General features: G+C 38.5%; 1 protein-coding gene across 2 annotated transcripts; it reads left to right on the forward strand.

Annotated features, from left to right (window-relative positions):
* Positions 1 to 22636, forward strand: LOC144596812 (annexin A5-like). 2 transcript variants are annotated; one of them, XM_078405651.1, is made up of 13 exons: positions 1 to 104; positions 324 to 351; positions 2479 to 2563; positions 4504 to 4598; positions 5536 to 5649; positions 11306 to 11396; positions 12088 to 12167; positions 12810 to 12866; positions 14425 to 14518; positions 18539 to 18634; positions 18991 to 19049; positions 19357 to 19479; positions 21364 to 22636. In XM_078405651.1, exons 2-13 carry the CDS (start codon positions 334 to 336, stop codon positions 21424 to 21426), a joined length of 975 nt encoding a protein of 324 aa, XP_078261777.1. In that variant the 5' UTR covers positions 1 to 104; positions 324 to 333; the 3' UTR covers positions 21427 to 22636. The 2 variants fall into 2 exon arrangements, with proteins under 2 accessions (XP_078261777.1, XP_078261768.1); XM_078405642.1 differs by having other exon boundaries at positions 24 to 104; positions 329 to 351.
* Positions 22637 to 23620: the final 984 nt, after the last annotated feature.

Consider the following 23620-nt stretch of genomic DNA (forward strand, 5'->3'; position numbering starts at 1 on the left):
ACGAGTGAGTTCATCGTCCTAGTGGTTTTTGTTTGGTTAGAGCGGTGTTTGTGTAGAGCGGAGAGAAGCTCTTGCAGCGGTGGGCGACGAGACAAATCTCTAATGTAAGTATGTTGAATACTTTTCGGGCGGGGTTTTGGGGAAAAAACCTTTTCGGCATACTTTTAAAGAGTAAATTAAAAATTATTTGTCTTAAAACCTGATTGCATATTTTAATATCAAGCACGTAAATAATGTCGCAGAAGTAACTTTGGATTGACATATTACAAAACTTCTATGCTTACTTCATAAAATTGTGTTTCCTTTGATTTTGTTTTGACCAGATTAGAAACAATGGCATCGACAGGAAAGGTGGGTCGATTTCTTTTTTTAAAAAACAACCATAAAATACAGCCTTTCTGTGCATTATAATTTCGTCACTTTAAATGCACTTATAAAGTTCGTAGCTTCTCAAACCCGACCGTTCTTTCAAAAACGTCAGACCGTGTAACTGAGTCATGTGAGACAAAGTCAGACTTCAGTTTTCCAGTTACAACTTTATTGAACTTAATTGCTTTTTATAAAAATGAATGACAATGTCGAAATAATCCGAAATATTTGAAAGCGACTTTAAAGAAAACTTTTGAACTTGACAAGCTGAGAGCACACTGACTTTATTGCATTGGATTTCTTTGTGCCTCATCCTTAACCACCAGGGACCGCCCAACTACATTTTAAAACTTGCATATTTTTGTTTCTTGAGTTTTCCATCCCACTCTGCTATATCATACAGAGCCCACTGTACGTGGCCTCTTGCAATTAATGATGAGGTTGAGCTTGAGGATCAAATCCGAGCTTGAGGAACAGTACCTCTTCTATTTTCATACTAATATTCCATGCATTTCTGTATCAGAACTGGCCTTTTCAGTTTGTGATACTGGCTCAGTTTTTATTCTGTTAGCACACCCCACCCTCTTGAATATGTCCAACAATCCTGCATCTTGTAGTATTTGTCAACTTCCTTTGTTCATGTTATCACACTATCTGCTGCCTTTAACCCACCAAACACTACTTACCAAACAATTCTGCCCTCGCTCTATCACAAATGTTCCCGTTGACATATTAATTCCTTCCCACTGTTCATCTTCTCTGTAACTTGAAACTATTTCGACACAAAGTTCTCAAGTAACTCAGAGGATCAAGTAGCACCAATGGAGAACATGGATAGGTGACATTTCTGATCAGGACCCTTCCTTCAACTGACCTTTTCTTTGTAAACCTGCATCTGTAGTTCCTTGTGTCTAAATTAAAACTAATGCTTTTTTTCGCTCCCTTTAAATTCTTTGATTCAAAGTGTTAATTCTTTCTCTTCCCACAACATGACCTGCTGATTGTTTCCAGCATTTTCTGCTTTTACATTAGATTTTCAATTTCCACTTTTTCACATGCATTTTTTTCTTCCCTAATTAGGAAATGTTATATTTTCTCATTTTTAAAAACTGTTGAATAGCTTAAACTTGATTTTGATTTAGTGGTCTGATATCTGCTCCTGTGCATTAAATGTTATATTTTGTAGGTAAGCATTTGTTTGTAAAAGACTAGTAATATAAATACCATATCGATGCAGTTTTGTGAATGATCAGAAATGTTGAGAGTGTACCTTGTGGACAAAGTGAATATGTATAGCTAGTAAATTGAAATAGAACAGCGAGAACCATACAACAAGAAAGCAGGCTCCTTGGCCCAACCTGTCCATTCCAACCAAGAAGCATCATCGAAGCTAGTCCCATTTGCCTGCATCTGGCCCATATTCCTCTAAACATTCCTATCCATGTGCCTGTCTTTTAAATACTGTTATAGTAGCTGCCTCAACTACCTCCTCTGGTAGCTCATTACATATGCTCACCACTCTGAACAAAAATGTTGCCCCTCGGGTACCGATTAAATCTTTCCCCTCTCAGCTTAAACCAATGTTCTATGGTTCTTGATGGCCATGCGCAGCTTGAGAGACTCCGTGCATTCCCCCTATGAACTCCTCTAATAATTTTATACTTTTCTCTACGATCACCCCGCAGACTCTTGTGCTCCAAAGAATAAAGTCCTAGTTTGCCCAACCTCTCCCTGTAGTTTAGACCCTGAGTCCTGGCAATGTCCTTGTAAATCTTCTGCGTGTGTTTATTTTGTTGAAGAAATTCATCGCCAAAATGTTGTCAAATATTTGTATATTTTAGCATTATGTTATTGAGTAACTAATGTTGAATTAGATTATGGATTTGCACTGTATTGCCTTTGTTAATGTTTAATGGAAAGTAATCCCTATTATTATTATTATTATTATTATTATTATTATTATTATTATTATTATTATTGTGGGGAAGTTAATCCATGATATGTAACAAGGTTTGTCTTCAAGGCACTGAACAACAACTGTGTTTGTTGATAAATTTTACTTTCATTTGCTGGTAACTGCTATCTTTTCAATTGTAATATGCTATTCAGCATTCACGAGGAGTTATCAAAGACTATCCAAACTTTAATGCAAACCAAGATGCAGAACTGCTCAGAAAAGCCATGAAAGGACTGGGTAATTACTTCAAATATGTAACTTGTATAGAAAATGTTTTTCTTTTACCGTGTTTTTTATTCGTGGGCTAAGAATTTTTGAAATTCAGTGGCAATGTGTGTGTGTATAGCTGGAGATATGGCTATTATTGCTTGAGATTTATAGACAATAGGTGCAGGAGTAGGCCATTCGGCCCTTTGAGCCAGCACTGCCATTCAATGCGATCATGGCTGATCATCCACAATCAGTACCCTGTTCCTACCCTCTCCCCATACCCCCTGCCTCCGCTATCATTAAGAGCTCTATCTAACTCTCTCTTGAAAACATCCAGAGAATTGGCCTCCACTGCAAAGATGCTTGTGAGTGACCTCCTTGAACTGCTTCGGACCCAACCCGGACATGCTCTCTCCTTGAACTGCTGCACTCTGTCTGGAGAAGTTAGTCTGATGTGCAGGGATCTGTAGGATTTTGTCCAGCAATGAATGATAATGTTACAATGTCAAGGTGGTGTATGACTTGAAGGGGAACCTGTAGGTGATAGTGTTCCTGAGCCCACGTTTTTATTTGAAGATAGACACAAAATGCTGGAGTAACTCAACGGCACAGGCAGCATCTCTGGAGAGAAGGAATGGGTAACGTTTTGGGTCGAGACCCTTCTTCAGACTGATTGATGTCAGGGGAGCGGGCGGTGTACAGATAAGAAAGTGTATATAGATAAGGAAGTGTATATAGATAAGGAAGTGTAAGGTGTGAAAGCCGGACAAAGGGAATGGGACCAAGGGAAATGTAGTTAGTTGGGAGAAGTAACAACAAAGTGTTTTTATTTGTTATGTTTGTTGGTAGGGGCTCAGGTTTGGGATATGTTATTGTAGAAGGTTTGCATGGAAGTTTAGTGGATATCATTGATGGTGCACACTGCAGCAATAATGGTGACATTCTGAATGTTTAGGATGTAAGATTGGTTGCCAATCAGGGCAACTGCTTTATGCTGCATGGTGTTGAACTTTATAATTTTTTTAGCATCATTCATGCAACCAGGTAGAGTATTTTAATACACTCCAGATTTGCACCTAGTAGATGGTGGAAAGAACTTTGAGGAATTGGAACGTGAGGCAATTGCTGCAGGATAGGCAACTTCTTACCTGTTCTTATAGCCACAATTATGCTTGGTACAATTAAGCTTGCTTTATGATGTATATAAAGAAGATGTTTATACTTGATTATCCATTGGTCTCCAAGAGTTGTCCTCTCTTTACAGGGTAACATTTCATTGGTTTGTAGCCAGAAATAGTATTTCTTCTTCTATCCCCATACGTATTGCCTGATCTGCAGAGCCTGAAGCTGTTACTGCTTTTTGTTTTCTTTAATTTAATCACTAGCAGTTTTGATAATGCAGCACTTCCTCATGTTGGACTGGAGCATCAATCTAGACTCTCTGTTAACTTTACCAAGTTTGGTTGTGATTTCCACAATAAGGATGTAATATCCCTCAAATTTAATTCTGCATCCAAATCAAGCCGCAGTGGAAAACGCTCTATATGGACTTGTGGTATCCTGATAAAGGAAAGAATTTTTATAGATTGCTTTTTTATGTAGTGGATCAAGAATTATAAACGGGAAGGGGGGGGGGAATAACTTCCCTGTTATTCTTGCTATATGTATGATGCAAAGACAGGGTTATTGAGAGTTTTCCCAAATACATCAAATCGTAATACATTCAATTTTGTGTACAGAACATTGCCACATTTCTCTTTCCTTGGAGAGAAATGGATGATATTTAACAGAACTATACCAGGACTTCAGCAACTTGGGGGATAGGTTATGTAAACCAGGCCTAATTCTGTTAACTCTTTGAGATTGTGGATGTTTAAACCACGGTGTTAAAACAACAAGAATATTCTGATGTGTTTGTGCCTAAATGCATGTGACTTTACGGGTTCTGTTTTTCTTGTGTCCTGTAGGTACTGATGAAAGTGCTATTATTAGCATCATAACTACCAGGAGCAGCACTCAACGTTTAAAAATCTCTCTTCAATACAAAACTCTTTTTGGCAGGGTAGGAAAATATTTAAGTGCATGTTTCATTGTGCTTATCATCTCACTTTTGTGGATTTATATGAAACATGGGAGTTGAGCTAAACAAAACTTTATTCTCCTTTTACCACCCTGGTATGCTGTGCTGACAATCTTTCTCCATCAGTGTGATTACAGCAGCACAAAGGGTGGGTAAATCTTGATAGAGAAATTATTGTGAGCCAAGCTCGAAGGTTTTCCCAAAAGTGTTACGTGGGTGCAAACTGCAAAATTCTTCTTGTAGTTGATTTGCCAAGTTATTCCATAAGTTTGCTTTGCCTCTGAATCAAATATTTGTTGCTACCACCAAATTGTAATGAATTCCAATTGGCAACTGGATGAATGAAAGGAATTGCAATGCCCAAGTGCGAGTGGGGCTGGAGTAGGGAATTAAATTCTGAGGGAAGAAAACTCTGAAACCCGCATGCATTCCTTGTAAATTCAGCTGTTTTGAACAGGGTTAGCGAGTTGCAGAGAGGGTTACTGCTCCCCTGTGATTCCTGCTGTCCACTGACCATGCTCTTGGTGAGTTACAGGTTCTGGAGAAGGAGTTAAATAATGTAAGTTTGCTGGTAACTTGCAGGTCCCTTTAATAAACAAATTCAGTGCCATTCCTGTGATTAAGCTTAACTTTTATGTACTTTCTTTACAAATGCATAATGTTAGTGAGCATTTGGAATACAGTTTGGAATGAGCTTTTGTTGTCCTTATTAATTCCATAACAATACTGTAATCTACTTCTGAGTTAAAGTAGTCATTTTGAAGCATTAGTTGTATCCATTCTGAAAGAGATTTCCATTTTTTAATTCTGTTTCTATTAGATTAGAAGGGAGCTGAGACTATTTAACTGTAATCACTTGAATCTTGATTGTGACTTATTTTAAAGATGCACTGTGTAATAATAATCTTGTGTACAACAGGATCTCGTTGAGGACCTAAAGTCTGAATTAGGTGGGAAGTTTGAAAATGTGATTGTTGGACTCATGAAGACTCTTCTCCAGTACGACGTCTCTGAATTGCACAATGCACTTAAGGTAAATCTGTGGATGAATTATTCTAGTTTTCTAGATCTCTTTTTACATGATGAACTGTTACATTCTAGAGGTGTAATGTATTCAATCCTGAGAAGGAAAATTTCATTTCAATCTTATTGATTCTGTTTTAATAATGATTTAGATTGTCTCACAACACAATTTGTGCACGTTCCCAGTCAATAATTTAGAACATGGCTGATGATTTCTCTCCCATTTTATTGCTTGTTATAAGACACTTGTGAGCCTGTATAAACAAGGAAGTCACGGGTTTTTTTTGTCCTTTTCTATTATGTATGTACCTCAGTTGCCTAAACAATTCCCATCGAACCCTGGCAGTGGCTCCTGATACTAGTTTTTATAGCCCAGCAAAAGAAACAAAAAAATGACGAGCTCCTATCTAATGCTGGCAGGAATTGGTGCTCTGTCAGGAATGGTATTGGGGAAGTCCAACATTTGAGAGATAGTGTCATCGAGTCTATGACTCTATCTCTGAAATATCAGAGACCCAACCAATATCAAAGGTAATGTCAATTTTGGTTGGCGAGTTGGTGCATGATATTCTGACTACAAATATTATTGCTTTTAACCTTCATAACTTCTGGGTCGGTGTTGTTGAATATTTTGAATTGTGGTGCAAGAGGTTTTAAGGGGAAAGGCCACTGCTGAGATTACTCCAGTACTAAAGTTTGTACTGGCAGCAGATTCTCTTCACATCCAGCATTATTAGTTGTGGGACTTGATGTAACTGGAACATGTGTGTCTAAATCCAATATTTAACAAAGTATTATGCTCTAATATCCTACCTGCATCTAGAATTGAGTCTGAATATTTTTAAGACAGAGATTCTTGGTAAGCAAAGGGGTGAAATGTGATCACAGGTAGACAGAAATGCAGATTTGAGGCAACAATTGCATTAGTCGTGATCTCATTAAATGGTAGGGCAGACTTGAGGATTCCCCCTATTCCTAATGTGTATGTTCCTACATTCCTGCACTGAAGGCAAAGTCAATGGATATTTTTAAGGCAGAGATAGATCGATTCTTGATTAGTACGGCTGTCAGGGCTAATGGGGAGAAGGCAGGAGATTGGGATGAAGAGGGGAAGATAGATCAACCATGATTGAATGGCGGAGTAGACTAGATGGGCCGAATGGCCTAATTCCGCTCCTATCATTTATGAACTTATGAACAAGGTGGGTTCAATCGCAATGACCTCTGTTGTTTTTATTGGCCCTGATCTATCTCCAGATCACCTTGGAATTCATTCCTTGGGTTCAATGTGAGGGTGTCAGCTCTGATCTGTAGAGCCACAAAGGTGTGTGCCTGAACTTCACAATTTAAAATCCAGTAGCACAGGCTGACCAGAACCAATCTGAAGTTGCTCAAATGGCATTGGACCTATTATTTTGAATACTTTCCACAGGACATAAGATTCTAAACACCACGCATCAAACTCCTGATAGCATCTATAAGTTCATGAGGTAGCCATTCAATTTTCTTGCCTTATACTTGACTTGGTCCCATACGTTATTTATCTAATAGCCTTGTGAAACATTTCCTGATTAAATAGCTTCCAGTTGAAGCATCTTTCTTTCCCTCATGATTCTTTCAGTGAAATTTCTTTGACATTATCTTCATTTGTCCAGTAGAGAGAGAGCATTTCATTATTCAAAAACATGTTGTCAAGCTTCACTCAGCCCTTTAATGGCTCTTCCTCTCCTCATGGGCTTCTACTTGGGTACTGCCACAATTCCCAGTTTTACAGCTGTGCAAGAATGCACATCCCACTGCCCATTGTTCATCGAATGAGCTCTGATTCCCTGGGCCTCAATCTCTACTCCCTTTATAATTTATAACTGAACATAAACTAAGTTATTTGGATTTAGTCCAGTAGGAATACATTAAGTGGTTCTAAATATTTGATATATTCACCGTATGGTTTTTATTTTTAGAATTGGCGAAATAATATCCCCTTAGTTCCTCCCCAACAAAGTTTCTGAATGTGCATGGTGTTCCTGATTTTTGTTTTAAAAATAAAATGCACTCATTAAGCAATCATCTTGAAACTATCTTTGACATTTCAAGGGTTAAAATTGTACTTGCTGCTGTGATTCAGCACGCACAGCTGTGCAATCCACGTGGCAGGAAGGAGTCAGAACTTGAGCTGAACCACAATATTTAAACTTTTAGTGAATATCTTTCACTGTTAACTCAGAGCAGAACTTAGAACTGAGATCCCAGCATAAAAAAAAGATACTTGTTTGAAAGATAAACTTAGAGCAGCAACAGTTGGAAACTGGTGTTTGTAAGAAATGCTGTTGGGCATCAAATTGTTATTAAGCCAAAGAAATGCAGGGCAAGAAAGAGGGGTTTTAGCGAGTGGATTCCAGAGGGTTGAGGATGTATGGCTGCCAGTGAAAAATAAGGTTCACAATGGTATCAGAGTTGGGGAATGTCTGTCTTGAAATTGTAAGAGGTATTTAAAATACCCATTATAACTGTACAAACTTAAAAAGAAAACGTCCCTTACACAAATTAGATTTTACACAAAATGTCCCTTGCACAAATATGGTTTTGTTTTGATAAGATATTTGGTGATCTCACTGCTTTTTGCCGAATAGGATTATGTATTTTATTCCCACCAGACCTAAGTAAGTAGGTAAGGATTTTGTTTAATGTCAATGAAAGTTTGAAGCAGAATGCAAAGACCCTGCTAAATTAAACCTGTGATTTCTGAGTAAATACATGATTTCCAAATTAAAATCCATCTCTTCACCCACAAGTATTTAGAGGAAATATGCAACGCCCAAATACTGCAGAAATGGGCAATCTGGAAAAAGAAAACAAAAAGGTGAAAATATTCCAGCTCTGAAAGGTTCCTGACCTGAAACATTAACTGTCTCTGCAGATGTCCCAACCTGGTGATATTTTCAGCATTTTCTGCCTTCATCAAGGAGAAAGTTCAGTTTGGTTCAGTTTTGTTTATTGTCATGTGTACCGAGGTACAGTGACAAGCTTTGTTGCATGATAGCCAGTCAACAAAATGACAATGCATGATTACAATCAAGCCATTCACAGTGTGCAGATACATGATAAGGGAATAACGTTTAGCGCGAGACAAAGCCAGTAAAGTCCAATCAGAGTGTCCGAAGGTCACCATGAGGTAGATAGTAGTTCAGGATTGCTCACTAGTTGTGGTAGGATGGTTCCGTTGCTAGGAACAGCTGGGAAGAAACTGTCCCTGATTCTGGAGGTGTGTGTTTTCACACTTCTGTATATTTTGCCCGATGGGAGAAGGTTTAGAAGAGGGAGGAGAAGAAATACTGTTTACTTGAGTGTTGCAGTATAATTTGTGCCTGCTACACATGCAACCAATTCCCCAGCTGCAAATTATAGTGATTCAGTCAATCTGGTGCTTTATGCTTTTATTTAGTAAACTTTGTAATCTTGGTCTGTCCCAAAACATTTCAAAGGGATTGAAGTATTTTTAAGATGTAAATGCTGATGGAATGCAGAAAACACAGCTTATAATTTTGAACAAAATCATGCAAACTGTAAGAGCTTAATTGTCAGAACGTTGCCTAGGAATTGGAATTTCCCCTCTCTATGTTTTGCTAAATGTGTAGTGTGACAATGGCAAGTTCAAAAACCTGCAAAACAAATATTTGTGTAAATGCTGGTTAATAAATTGTCAGAGCAGTTTTTTCCTTGAATTGTGCAATAACTTCACCTTTGGGTTTATCATTGGCAGATGCCACCTTAGCACACTGACCTCTGGGAAGAGAGTGAGCTCTTAAAATGCACTCTTTCTGACTGCCCCATTGCACAGGACTGACATAAAATTGAGAGAGATGGTGTGCTACCCAAAAAGACTGATTCTCATCCTACACCACCCCACCATGCCATCCAGGACAGTAGCCTACAATTGGCAACCCAACTACCACACTAAGGCATTCAATCCCTCCACACAGCTTAAGCATGTGTCACCGTAAACTGCATGATTGTTGCTCTGAAAGGCAACGAGATCGGGCACATGGGAACATAGCAGCTGCAGGTTCCCTCCGAGGTAAACACCATCCTTGCCTTGAGATTTATTGCCATTCTTTTATGATCACTAGGTTTAAATATTGGAGCTCCCAACCCAACTGTATCGTGAGAGCACATGCATCAGTTCAATAAATTGGCTCACCCCCTGCCACTACTTCATGTAGTCTGTATTCATACACTGACTGGATGTAAAGTTTGTAAATTGAAGCTGTACCTGTTAAAGCATAGGATATATGAGAAGGGGTTTGGAGGTTGAACTTTCTCTTGTTGGTGATGGCCATTGCCTGGCACAATTGTGACATTTATATGACTTTCCATTTTTCAGCCCATGCTCGAATGTTGTCCAGGTTTTGTTACAAAGAGCCATATAATTTTTCAGTTTTCAGCAAACGTTCCTATTTGTTTACCTCTGTTATGGAAGAAAGACCATTTATAAAGCAGCTAAGATGGTTGTGATGATGGTGTATCCTAAACAACTTGTGATAACCTTCTGTGGCTAGGAGGATTGCCCTCCAAAAGCCACAATAAATCTTGATTTAGAGTTGATTTCAATTATTGAAATGTTTTTCCTGAAGTTTTCACTGCCTTCAGTTTTACCAGGGTCAAGTCAAGTCAAGTCAATTTTATTTGTATAGCACATTTAAAAACAACCCACGTTGACCAAACGTGATACCACAGTTGATTCAATGATGTCTCGATATCAAGGACAGTCACTTTCACCTTGCCTCTGGAAATTAGCCTTTGTTTAAAAATAGCCCAAACTTTTTTTGTCTATTTTTAAACCAAAGTTGTGCTGAGTACTGGAGATGAGTGGCATTGAGAAAATTCAAATTGGTTACTTTTTAACAGATGCCATTTTAATAACTGAATTAAAATTCCACATGCTTCTTCTTTCGCATGTTAACTGTAACAGTCAAAAGTGGCAATTGGTGCTTCATAGTACCGTAGTTGACGCTTTGCTGCTAATTGTGCCAGTTCCGTAGAACTACCAAGGGTGGACGACGAGGGCGTAAAGCAGCTCCCACCCCAGGTGCCATGCTGGGATTTGAACATTCAGTTCTCGAATGTTAGTCCAGGCCTCTGAGTTGCAAGTCCAATAATTTAACCACATACCACCACAGGGATTGGGCCTAATGATCAACTTGGACTTGTTGAGCTTGAAAAGCCTACTTTTGTTTTATTATTAGCTAGGTTGGAAAAAATAAGTGTTTAAAAGGACATATTCTTACAGGGGTCTCATACTGGACCAATTCCAGTGAGTTAGGAGTAATTGACCTCAATTCCTTCATGCAACTCATAGTGAGGGAAAGGGCTGGTATTGTAGATTTGCTGGTATAAATAGATTTAACCCGCCTTGGAGCAATGTTATAGCCACTTCTGGTCGTCTTGTTGCCCAGTAGGGAATTTGACCTTGACCATCTTGTAGGATTGTTGGTTGTGCTGGAATACCTTTTTTTAGCTGGTGTAATTGCTTCACACCCAAAATAATGGAGAATATTGCAAAGCTCACATTTTGATTTGTACATCTTCTGCATCGTCTTTCAAATGGCTTAATATGAAATGTTGTCTCTTGCAATGTTTTGACAGTTATTTGTTTTGTATTTTTGAAGGGTGCTGGAACGGATGAAAAATGCTTGATAGAAATTTTTGCCTCAAGAACCAACCAGGAACTTAGAGCAATCATTCAAGCTTATAAGGAAGGTATGCTCTTGGATATCCACGGTATCATCACAGTCATTATTAAAGCAGATCAGACATAATTTGTTCAGAAAGCAAAAGAAAAACAGTAGATGCTAAAAATCTGAAATAAAAGTACATATGCTGGGAATATTCAACAGGTCAGGCTCTTCCATGGAGGGAGAAAATTAAGTAACATTTTAGATCGCTGACTTGAAGTTCTACTGAAAGGTAATTGACCCGAAGAATTGATTTACCGTGCTACTATTATCTGTTGTTGCTCAATGAATTTGTGGGCATTAAATCTAATCTTTGCTTGAAAATGAGGAGGTGGTTTAGGTGCTGTTAGGGGACTTTTATCTTTTGTATTCCATTTTTGCTTTCACTTCAATGTTTTAGACACTCTGGCTTTAAACATTGTTTAACACAAAATGGGTATCATCACTCGGGTGGAACAGGTAAAAATTTATACGAAATCTGCTTTTGTATTCAATCTGCTTTGTATGGTGCATGTATTGATAGAGGTACTGAATGAAATATTTCTGTTGGTGATTGATAATATCTGGTGGCAGAAATACTTAATTTGTTCTATCAGGACTAAGTGGTTGCTATTGGTAAGGAAGCTCCAACATTTCTGTGTAACTTATTGTTTTAACTCATGAACTATGGGAAATAACTTAATCTTGGCCCAACTATCTCTTTTAATACCTTTCAGAATATGACAAAGACTTGGAAGAATGTATTATCAGTGACACTTCTGGACATTTCCAAAGGATTTTGATTATTTTGCTACAGGTAGACATTTCAAAATTTGAAAAATAAATCTTTATCAATTTACAATATGCCAGACCATTGAGGTTAACTTTTCAAGTGCCATATTTATGGAAACAGTAGTGCAGTTTTTTTCTTTTTGGTTTTGTTCACACATTTAAAATCTTGAATTTAAAGTTTGTTTGATACATTTACCAAACAAAATCTGATACTAATTGTGAAAGGAAATATTAAGGCTGGGCATGGTCATGCAGGTAGATTTAAAACTGTCGAGGAGGGTGGGATGGGGGGGTGGCGGGGGGTAGAGAGAGGGAGAGGTATTTTAGTTTAAAGGGGGAATTGGTGAGGTTACGGCCTGGTCAATTGAATGCACGGCCTTGAAGAATGTAAAGTTTAACTGTAGGCTGGACTGTAAGAAAATGAACAGGGAGAAATAAAATTGGGATAAAGATTTTAGAATTAATAAGTTGTTGGACGGGTCTAATTTTGTTCGGAACGGTTGGAATGAGCAGAGTGAGTGTTAGGATGTGTGCGATAGAGGTTTGGTTGAGGTAATGGGAGGATTTCAGTAGTCATTAACAAAGGAATGCATGAGGTGACGGGGGGGTGGGGAGGGTTTGTGGGTGAAATACAACAAAAACTGACATTTATTTTCTTCCTTGTTAGGCCAGCAGAGATGAGAGCACAGCATACACTGATGCTGAAGTTAAAAAAGATGCTCAGGTGAGTGGAAGCATTTTATAATTGATATTTTTTTTCTTTAACAAAAATAGTTAATAAACCTTTCTTGAATGATTTATTTAAACTTTATTTTTACACAATTTTGAGGCTGCTCTACTCGTACCTTTTTATCTCATTTGGTGACTGGACTCGTGCCTGAATTGTTAGGTAGCCCCATTCGCTTGCAGAAAAAAGCTTTGGGTAAAACTTAATCCATTTTTTAAACTGCTGTTTATTCCATTCTTGAGAGAAAAGTGTTGCTGATCAAGTTTCAGAAGTAACTGTACTGCTGATTGGGCAATTGTTGACATGTGAGCGGTGTGATTCATAAGCAGTGTTCTCTAGAGTAGTTGTATATGAGGAAATAATGACATTATGTTTAAAGTTGGAAGGACTGAATTGAGTTCATGCCTCAACTTGCCAGAAAGAATACTACAAATAGAAACCCTATGGAAGAGAAAAAGGAGAGAACAGGTAGAAACCACAGATTAATAGGAGCACTTTTGTCCACTGCATTTGGACATTACGATAAGCAGAATATTATTTAGAATTGACAAAAATTGGGAGCAAGTGGTATTTTCTATGGAGTGGTCTGCTGGAGCAGCAGCATCTCAGCGGCGGAAGGGAAGAGACTTGACAAGCTGGTCAGGAAGGCCAGCTCTGTCCTGGGTTGCCCCCTCGACTCAGTGCAGGCAGTGGGAGAGAGGAGGATGATGGCAAAGTTAAAATCGCTGCTGGACAACGATTCCCATCCCATGCAGGACACTGTCACTGCACTGAGCAGCTCATTCAGTGACAGACTCCATCACCCCAAGTGTGTGAAGGAGAGATATAGGAGGTCCTTCCTTCCCGCTGCTGTGAGACTGCACAACCAGCACTGCTCCCAGCAGGCGAGTCAACAGTAACAGTTAAGGAATACACAGTAAACTGATGACAATTTATCCCTGTATTTACTTTTATTTATAATGATTGATCTCTTGCTATCCACTTTGCTGCTGTAACACTGTAAATTTCCCCGGTGTGGGACGAATAAAGGAATATATTATAAGAATTGAATTGAATACTTTATTGTCATGTGACAAGTCACAATGAAATTCTTTGCTTGCACACCCAAGGTATGCAATAGTCGTCACATAAAGGGCACATATCCATTACTGAAAAGGTCATGGTCCTATATTGCATATATCAAGCTATCAAGTCCATATTGCAGGTCCTTGTGTGTTGGTGAGAAATGTCCATAACCAAAACGGTTCACAAGTCAGAAATGTTGCCTCAAATACTCGACAGGGCCCTACATTCACTGTGAAGGTTCTGCCCTGGTTTGACTTCCCAAAATGCAGCACCTCACATTTATTTGCATTAAACTTTGTGGAGGTATCCAAATCTTAGTCCTGTATGCAATCACACTTATTTAATGAACTAATTTTCAAGGTTAGTGAGTGGGTGTGAAGGAGGGGCGAAGTATGAAGATGGGCCTAAAATTGACTGCAGTCCGAAGTGTTAAATTATCTATGTGTGTGTGTGGTATGAATATATAATTTATATTATCTCTACACAACAGGAACTGTTTCAAGCTGGAGAAATGAAATGTGGTACTGATGAGTCAATGTTCCTGTCCATCATCGGGAGTAAGAGTGTTCATCATCTTCGGCAAGGTTCGCATTGTTGGCTTTGCTTTCATTACTGACTACCAATTATAACTGTGGTGATATGTCGTGCAACATTTTAGACTTTCATGTCTTTAACAGAGTATTTGGGGGGAAATTTAATCAATTTAAAACTTGGACTAACTAAATTCTAGAATATACTATTATTCTACTTTATTTCTTGTTGAGATGGGTGAACATTAAGCAAATGTTAACATTGCAGGCCTGAAACAAAATGAAGAAAAGATTTTTCACATATTACTGAGAGACTAAATATTTAAGAGCTTGCATTTGTGCAAGATCCATCTTAGAATGATCCAAAAATGTTCAATAGCCAATGGACTGCTGTACAAACACAATTACTTTTTCTTTGTCCATTTATAGGATGTGCGTTTTGTTGCCCGGCAAAGCCGGCATTAATTACCCATCATTGACATCCCTTAAGGAGGTTGTTCTTCCAAAATGCTGTTGAGAGGGAGTTCAGACTTTGGATCGAGTGATGGTCCAGGGAAAAGAGTTACTTCCATGTCATGGATGTGTGAATTTGGGGGAAGCTGCAGATATTGTCATTACCACGCGATCATTATTCTTGCCTTCCAGGTGCAAGGGGACATGGGGTTGGGAAATACTGTTGAAGTGACCTTTGTGAGTGGCTGCAGTACATTTGTAAATAGTACACATGAAACTACTCGCTGTTTTTCCACTGTATGTCAGTATGTGTGACGACAATAAACCAATACTAATCCTCAGAGACGTACCGAATCTAGAACTAGGAAGTCACTCTTAAAGAAAAAAAAAGGTGTGGCTCATTTACAGTGGTTGAGGTGTTTTTTTCTTTTCCCCCTTCAGAGTGATTCCTCAATAGGATGTGGACGTGGCGAGTTTGAATATATTTAAGGCAGAAGCAAATAGTTTCTTGATAAGTATGCAGTCGAACGTTTACTGGAATTAGCTAGAATGCTGAACTGATTGTGTCGCTCATGATTTCATTAAATACAGAACAAGCTTGAAGGGCTGAGTGCCTTTTAGTGAGTTAATAATTCTGTTGGCATGTCCTTGTAGCATTTCGCTGGTTCCAGATTGTCAACTAAAAAATGACCTGGTTATAATTGCTTTTTGTTTTCAGTCTATTAACCGATTTACTCTTTATAAGTTACATGTCACGCCAATTGCCTTGACCCTTTCCCTTGCACAGAACATGTAATATGGTATTTATTCACAAAATGCTGGAGTAACTCAGCAGGTCAGGCAGCATCTCGGGAGAGAAGGAATGGGTGACTTTTCGGGTCTTCAGACTGTATGTAGTATGGTATCTTAGGCATAACAGTTTAAAAATCATGTTTTTTGTTGAAGTTGGTCTGTCTGACATTTATCACATACGCATTTTACTTGCCAATTCTCAGTCCATGTCTGAATGTTGTCTTACTGCATGCAGGTATGAATAACTTGCTTATCTAAGGATTTGCAAGTGCTTAAATCAATTTGCTTGTCATCAAGTACCTGCAGTTCTGTCTTTACAATAGAAGAAAGGGGAGTTAAAAATGATTAGCAACTAAGAGCTTCAGCATGTCTTGGTGGACAGAGCATGTGTTTGGCAAAACAGTAGCTAGTCTACGCTTCATCTCGCCAATGTAGAGGAGGCCAGATCCAGAGAAAAGTTCTTAACTTTTGATTCCTTTTACCTCTTCAAGTCAAAGGTGTAGCCAAAAGCACTCGCATGCCTTTCTTTTTGTTGGTACATTGAACACAAACACACCTCGGCAACATTCGCCGAATATTTCTCTACTACATCGGTGACTGCATTGGGACAGCCTCTTGCATCTTTAGACTATCTCTAATGTCCCTCTCCCCTTTCTCCGTCTCTTACCATCACAGAGGGCAAACTATCCACTGACATCCACTACAAACTCGCAGGAAGAACAACACCTTGTATTCCGCTTGTGTACCTATGGTGTGAGCATTGAACGTGCCAATTTTAAGTAAGAAATGCAGGATTATAGGTTAATTGGCTTCCGTAAATTGCCCCGAGTGTGTAAGATGCAAAAATGGGATAACATGGAATTAGTGTGCAGGTGATCAATGGATTCGGTGGGCCCAAGGGGCTGTTTCCACGCTACATCTCTAAACTAAACAGAACTCTTTGTTTGTTGCTCAAGGAACATGGTTATATGTTACCAAGTAAGGAGAGCTTTTGGCTGTGTCCCAAACACTTGTCCTTGCCCTTCTTGGTGTTTGGAGTTATGGGTTTCAGAGAGGCTAATTAGCTAGTTTAAAATGTAAAGTGAGATAAACTCACCTTAACTACTAGTCTCCTATGTTCTGATGCAAGGTCTCACCCCGAACTGTTAACCAACACTTTTTCTTTACAGATGCTGCTTGACCCTCTGAGTTCCTCTGTCAGTGTTTGTTAGCTCCATACACAACCCCTATAGTCTCTTGTGTCCCCTCTCCACTTGTTATGCTCTGCTGTAGTATTTTTATCCGAGCTTTTGTGGTCCTTAATTTGACTTGTGCCTGGTAGAAAATAGTTTGAAGCACCCGAGTTGAATTTCACTTCAGGCTAGCAGTTTCTAGGGAGGAGTCTTATAAACTAGGGTAAATTAGAAGTGTGGTTCTCATGGTTAAAGATTTGGTCAGGAAGTGACATTGAATCATTTAGGATTTTGACACAATTGATCGAGTTTCTTTTTCTGGAAAATGTACATTTCTATCTCTTGGAGATAGCTGAAATGAGGAATATTATTTGGATTGTGTACTCACAACGTTAGGTGAGAGATACAGCAATATACATTTTGAATTTAGCAAAGCATTCGGCAAGGTTCCGCATGATAGGCTGTTCTGGGTTAGATCGCATGGGATCCAAGGAGAGATAACTGAATGGATAGAAATTTTGCTTCATGGAAGGAAGCAGAGGGTGATGGTAGAAGGTTGTTTCTTGGACTGGAGAACTGTGACTAATGGTGTGCTTCAGGGTTTGGTGCTGGGTCTGTTAGTCATCTACATCAATGACTTGGATGAGAACATACTTGGCAAGATTACCGAGTTTGCTGATGATACTAAAGTGGGTGGTTTTGCAGATAGTGAAGATGGTTGTGAAAAATTGTAGCAGGATCTTGATCAATTGGGCAGGTGGGCTGAGGAATGATTGATGGAACAAGAGAAATGTGAGGTGTTGCATTTTGGGAAATCTAACATGGGCAGGACTTACACAGTGAATGGTAGGCCTCTGTGGAGTGTTGGAGAGGGATCTAGGAGTGCAGGTGCATGGTTCCTTGAAGGTAGAGTCACTGGTAGATAAGGTGGTCAAAAAGGCTTTTGGCACATTGGCCTTCATCAGTCAGAGTAATGAGTGTAGAAGTTGGGCGGTCATGTTGCAGTTGTATAAGATGTTGCTGAGGTCGCATTTAGAATATTGTGTTCAGTTCTGGGCAAGCTGGAAAGGGTTGTTGCCAGGACTAGAAGGTCTGAGTTATATGGAAAGGCTCAGTAGGCTGGGACTCTTCCTTGGAGCACAGAAGGATGAGGGATGATCTTGTAGAAGTGTATAAAATCATGAGGAATAGATTCGGTAGATGCACAGAGCCTCTTGACTAGAGTTGGTGAATCGAGAACCAGAGGACATAGGTTTAAGGTGAAGGGGAAAAGATTTAATAGGAATCTGAGGGGTAACTTTTACACACAATGGGTGGTGGGTGTATGGAGCAAACTGCCAGACGTGTTAGTTGTGGCTGGACTTATCCTGACATTTAAGAAACAGTTAGACAGATACATGGATAGGACAGGTTTAGAGGGATATCGACCAAACGCGGGCAGGTGGGACGGGTGTAGCTGGGACATGTTGGCCGGTGTGGGCAGGTTGGGCTGAAGGGCCTTTTCCACATTGCACTTTGCTTTATCAGAAATTAAAGTTATTATATATTTTTATCAAATCAACAAGGATTAGATATTAAATGTGCATGCTTTCATTGTCATGAAAGAACATTATGCTTATTGGAAAAGATGATTGTTTAATTATATTATCGCCTTCAGTTTTTACAGAGTATATGAAAATCTCAGGCTATCAAATAGAAGAAAGCATTTCTTCTGAGACATCTGGAAATCTGAGCAGTGCTTTGCTAGCAGTTGGTAAGATGCAAGAGTTAATATTCTCTCACAGTAGTGGAAAATTTGTAACATAAAACCAGGCTACCTAACTCCACTGATTTTTATGTTCAATATGAGCCACCTTCCAATATTCTTAAATCAATATATATTTATATTATTTTTCCTCTTTAGGAAACATTGTTTTAAATCTTGTTTCATCATGTATGTAATGGCCGTACTAATGGCCAATTGGGTTGTTCGGCCTTTACCAATAATTGTGCAAATTGATCAATGGAAACCTAATTCTATAAGTAGACCTTTAAATTTGTTAACCTTCGTAAAACAAAAGGTAGCATTAATAATCTATATACACTTTATGTTTGTTTTTTTAATTTCAGTCAAGTGTATAAGAAGTGTTCCTGAGTTTTTTGCTGAAACACTCTACAATGCCATGAAGGTCTGTTAATTGATAAACTAATCTCAAATAAATCTAATTCAATTATTATTAAAGGTTTTTTAAAAATATTAAAATGATCTGATTTGTACATGTTTTCTTGTACTGAATGGAAATGCATGTTACTAAGAACAGTTAGACGTGCTGCTTGGAGTTCTTCAAATGATAAACACCATATTAAATGTTCATTGTTCATACCGATCTATAGAAAAAATTATTGTACATTCTATAATTCGCCTACACATTGTCAAACCTAACATTGTTGAAAGTAGCCAAGTAACTATTTTGACATATTTCCTTTTGTAATTAGGGAAGTGGCACCAATGATGAAACACTCATCAGGGTTCTGATTTCAAGGAGTGAAGTTGACCTGATGGATATTCGTAAGGCATTCTATGACAACTATGGAAAAACTCTCCAAAGTATGATCAAGGTATGACCGTAAAACAGAATGTGCCACCTAGTAATGGATCAGGCAGTGATGTGTCTTTCCATAATGTGGAAATATATAAAAAAATAAATGAGAGGTAGGAGAATTAAAGGATTAGTTTTTTAAATGTATGTAGAGTGGTTGATATCTGCAACACGCTGCCAGAGGAGATGGTGTGATCGGATACCGTTAGTAATTTTAAGAGACTTTCACAACAAAAGGCAAGGATAGAGTCTTAATACAGGTAAATCAGATGAGTGCAGATGAGCAAAAGGGCTGGCATGGTTGTGGTGGGCTGAAGTGCTCATTTGTTTGTGTTACAACTTTGACTAATGAGTACTAATGATCACTAATGAGTAATCATCGTCCTAATAAAAACAATTGTTAGGTAGAGATCCAATTACAAAAGTAACAATTTAACTGTAATTTAAAAGTGACATGGTCCACCCCAGAAGATAGATAGTATTCATTATTAGCTATATTATTTGCAGGAAATGAGAAAAAGGTAACTTATTCTTAAATGTTGAATTACTTGGAAATCAAAGCAGCTTGCCTGTGTAATTAATTGATGAATGGATTAAGATAAGTAAAGATGGGTAGCATGCAAAACAAAGTTTTTCACTGTACCTTGGTACATGTGACAATAATAAACCTAAACCTAAATATCCTAGTGTAGTTTAACACTGGCATTTTCCCAACTATGTGGAAAGTCACCTAATCTGCCCTGTCTTCTAAATATGAGCATTATCTGCATAATCACTGCTTTAGCAGTCTGCTCTTGGTCAGTACTAAAGTAGAAATAAAACCTTCTCTCAAACATCATGAATCAATGATTTCTAATAAGGTTGCACTTCTCATTGCAGCCCTGTCCATCTTGGATAAAAGAGCCAAGTTCCATCATTAGGATAAAAGTGTTTTCCCCCAGCAGAAAGATGGTATTTGCCAATGATCTCTAGTAAACTGAAGTTGATGGGAATCGAGAACAAAATCTCCACTTGCTGGATTTCTGCCTTGCAAAAAGAATCATGATTGTGGTGGTTGTAGGCCAGTCATTACCTCCCGAATGTGTACGACTCGCCCAAATTAATAATGAGGCCTTGCATGGCGGCCTAATCAGTTTATGGACAGCACTAAGATGGCCCATGATGTTTACCAACTACCTTGCCAATTATACTTGGACACATACAATGCGTTCTCTGAATCAGCAGTAATCGAGGTTTAGCTTAGTTTTTTGGCTTAGAGATACAACATGGAAACAGGCCCTCCAGCCCACTGAGTCTGTGCCGACCAGTGATCCCCGTTAACTAGCGCTATCCTACACACACTTGGAACGATTTTTACCGAAGCCAAATTAACCTACAAACCTGTATGTTTTTGGAGTGTGGAAGGAAAGCAGAGCACACGGGGGGAGGGGGGAGGAAACCCACGTGGCCACGTGGGTAGAACACTCGTACAGGTAAGTAGGTTAATTGTCTTGGTAAATGTAAAAATTGTCTCTAGTGGGTGTAGGAAAATGTTAATGTGCAGGGATCGCTGGTCGGCGCGGACCCGGTGGGCCGAAGGGCCCGTTTCCGTACTGTATCTCAAAACTAAACTAAACATACAAACACCATATAGTCAGCACTGTAGGCAGGATTGAACCTGAGTCTCTGGCGTTGTAAGGCAGCAACTTGACCATCGTGACCGTGCTGCCCTATGTTCTCTACATTGTAAGTTGATATGCAGCTATGTATACTGTAGCTTCTATGTCATGGCTTCATCTAAAACAAGCTGCTGTTGATGTTGCCGCACAAGAATTTATTCTCAACCTGGATTGTTGAAATGGTTTCTGAACACAACAGCTCAATTTTCACGAACAACCATTAACAGATTCCTTTTCTTTTGCAGAGTGACACATCGGGTGATTACAGAAACATCCTTTTAAGCATGTGTGGCAGTGAAGATAATTAATTCTCCTTTTGAAGTAATGAATTCCATAGTCAGTATTGAAGTTTTAACCTGTTAATTGCTTATCAAAGTACAATTGCAATGCAAATGCTTTAATGAATTATAGCTTGCAAATCATGTTAAGATATATCTAATCTCAAATGAGTTCCTAATAATGTCTTATTGGAATTTTGCAGTTTGAATGTTGCAAATGTTTACTACCAAATCCAATAATTAACACAGTAAATAATTAAAACTGTTTTATTTGTTGTAATAGTATTTCTATGAAATGGAATGGATAACTGTAAACTTGCTTTGGATACCATAAGGTAACTAAGTTCCAATATGAACTGGGGAACTACTTCATGTTATAAGATTAGTAATCCAGCCATGAATTCAAGTCCCAATATAAATTTGAATACTTAAATTAAAAAAGAAATCATGAATAAAAATGCGCCAGAAAGCTGTATTAAAATCTATATGGATTATTAATATCCTTTTATGGAAGGAAATTGCCCATCTTTCTCTGGTCTGGCCTACAGCGACTTTAGGCAGGCAGCAACTGGTATCTGTCTGAGCAATGGCCATGCAAATCAACTTAGTTCAAGAGGAAGTAGGATTAGGATCCAATTCTGGCATTGCCATCAGTGACCAAATTCAATAAATAGATAATTAAGGAAGTTTGTCATTGCACTGTCCCCGAGAAAATGGGGATTTCAATGCACTTATCAAATTACTGAGATGAATAAATATTCAGTACTAAAACGTTTTTCAGTCTGAGCAATGGACCAACTAATTTAAATTTTTTTGTTATTGTTGACTTGTTAAGGAATGATTTATGTTGTATTTGTTTGCATCTGGAAGACCACGGGATAATATTTCTATTGGGTTAGTATGAAGATCGTTGGGTGGTTGGATGGTTGTTCAGTATATGTAAAATCATTCATTGTGATGTCGATCTTCATAATTGGCAATATACAAGGAACCCTTTTGGAATTAGTTTTTTTCTGGGAACATTTCTAAGCTTTATTTAATAGTTTATGCGCTACTGCATTGTTTCAATTAATCCAAGGGATTAATATGTAATATGGGCACTCTTAATCCCTTAGCTATTACATGTTATTATAATGTTTACATAGCTGAGACAAACTATGGCTATAAAAGAATAAATGTCTGCCAATTGCTTTTCACTTGTAATGCATCGTTTCTCAAATAAATTTGTGGAAAATATGAATCGGTCGCCTTTCTTTTCATGGATCTAACTCCCCTAGCAATGAAGGCAAGCATACCATACGCCTTACCACCCTATCTACTTGTGCTTCCACTTTTAGTGAGCTATAAACTTGGACCAAGGTCTCTGCACATCAATGCCATTAAGGTTCTTCCCCTTTTGATTTTATACAGTTCTCTCAAATCAGCCCTCAGCCTCCTGCGCTCCAAGGATTAAAGTCCTAGCCTCCCCAACATCGCCCTATAGCTCAGCCCTTCGGGTCTTGGCGATGTTCTTGTACACCTTCACTTCACCCTTTCCAGTTTAATTGTATATTTCTACAGCAGGATGAACAAAACTGAACACAAAACACCAAGTGTGGCCTCATCATTGTCTTATACAATTGTAACATAACATCCTCAACATAAAGGCCAATCTGCCAATAGCTTTCTTCACCACCCCATCCATCTACCTGTAATGGCGTTTACAGAGAATCATTGGGTATTTACGGTGTAGCAATGTGAGTGATTTAGTACACATTGCTCTGATGTATAGAGTGAGTTGGCATTTTAACATTAAACTTTGCTGACACTTTCCTTGTGAATTGCACATGATAAAAGTTCATAGCATTGTGATTAATTTATTAGCAAGGATTGAGAACTAGCTAATTGGGATAAAAGAGCCATTTTCATATTGGCAAAGAATCTGCTAACATAAAGGCCAATCTACCAATAGCTTTCTTTACCACCCCATCTACCTATAATGTCGTTTTCAGTGAACTATGTACTTGTGCTCCCAGATTCCTCTGCTCTACAACACTCCCCAGACCACTACCGCTTGTTGTGAAGGTCCTGCCTTGGTTCCATTTCTCAATACAACACTGCACATTTATCCGAATTAAACTTCATTAGCCATTCCTTGGCCCACTTGCCCAGCTGATCAAGATCCTGCTGTGATACTTAATAACCAATTACACTGTCTATGGTAGCACATGTTTTAGTGTGATCA

This window comes from Rhinoraja longicauda, chromosome 1, assembly GCF_053455715.1.
Source record: "Rhinoraja longicauda isolate Sanriku21f chromosome 1, sRhiLon1.1, whole genome shotgun sequence".
Classification (NCBI taxonomy): Eukaryota; Metazoa; Chordata; class Chondrichthyes; order Rajiformes; family Arhynchobatidae; genus Rhinoraja; species Rhinoraja longicauda.

Excerpts from the sequence above, each read along its gene's own strand:
- LOC144596812 (XM_078405651.1), top strand. Across the intron at positions 5,650-11,305 it reads AATTGCACAATGCACTTAAG|GGTGCTGGAACGGATGAAAA; the intron begins GTAAATCTGTGG and ends GTATTTTTGAAG. Across the intron at positions 14,519-18,538 it reads TGTTCATCATCTTCGGCAAG|TTTTTACAGAGTATATGAAA; the intron begins GTTCGCATTGTT and ends TATCGCCTTCAG.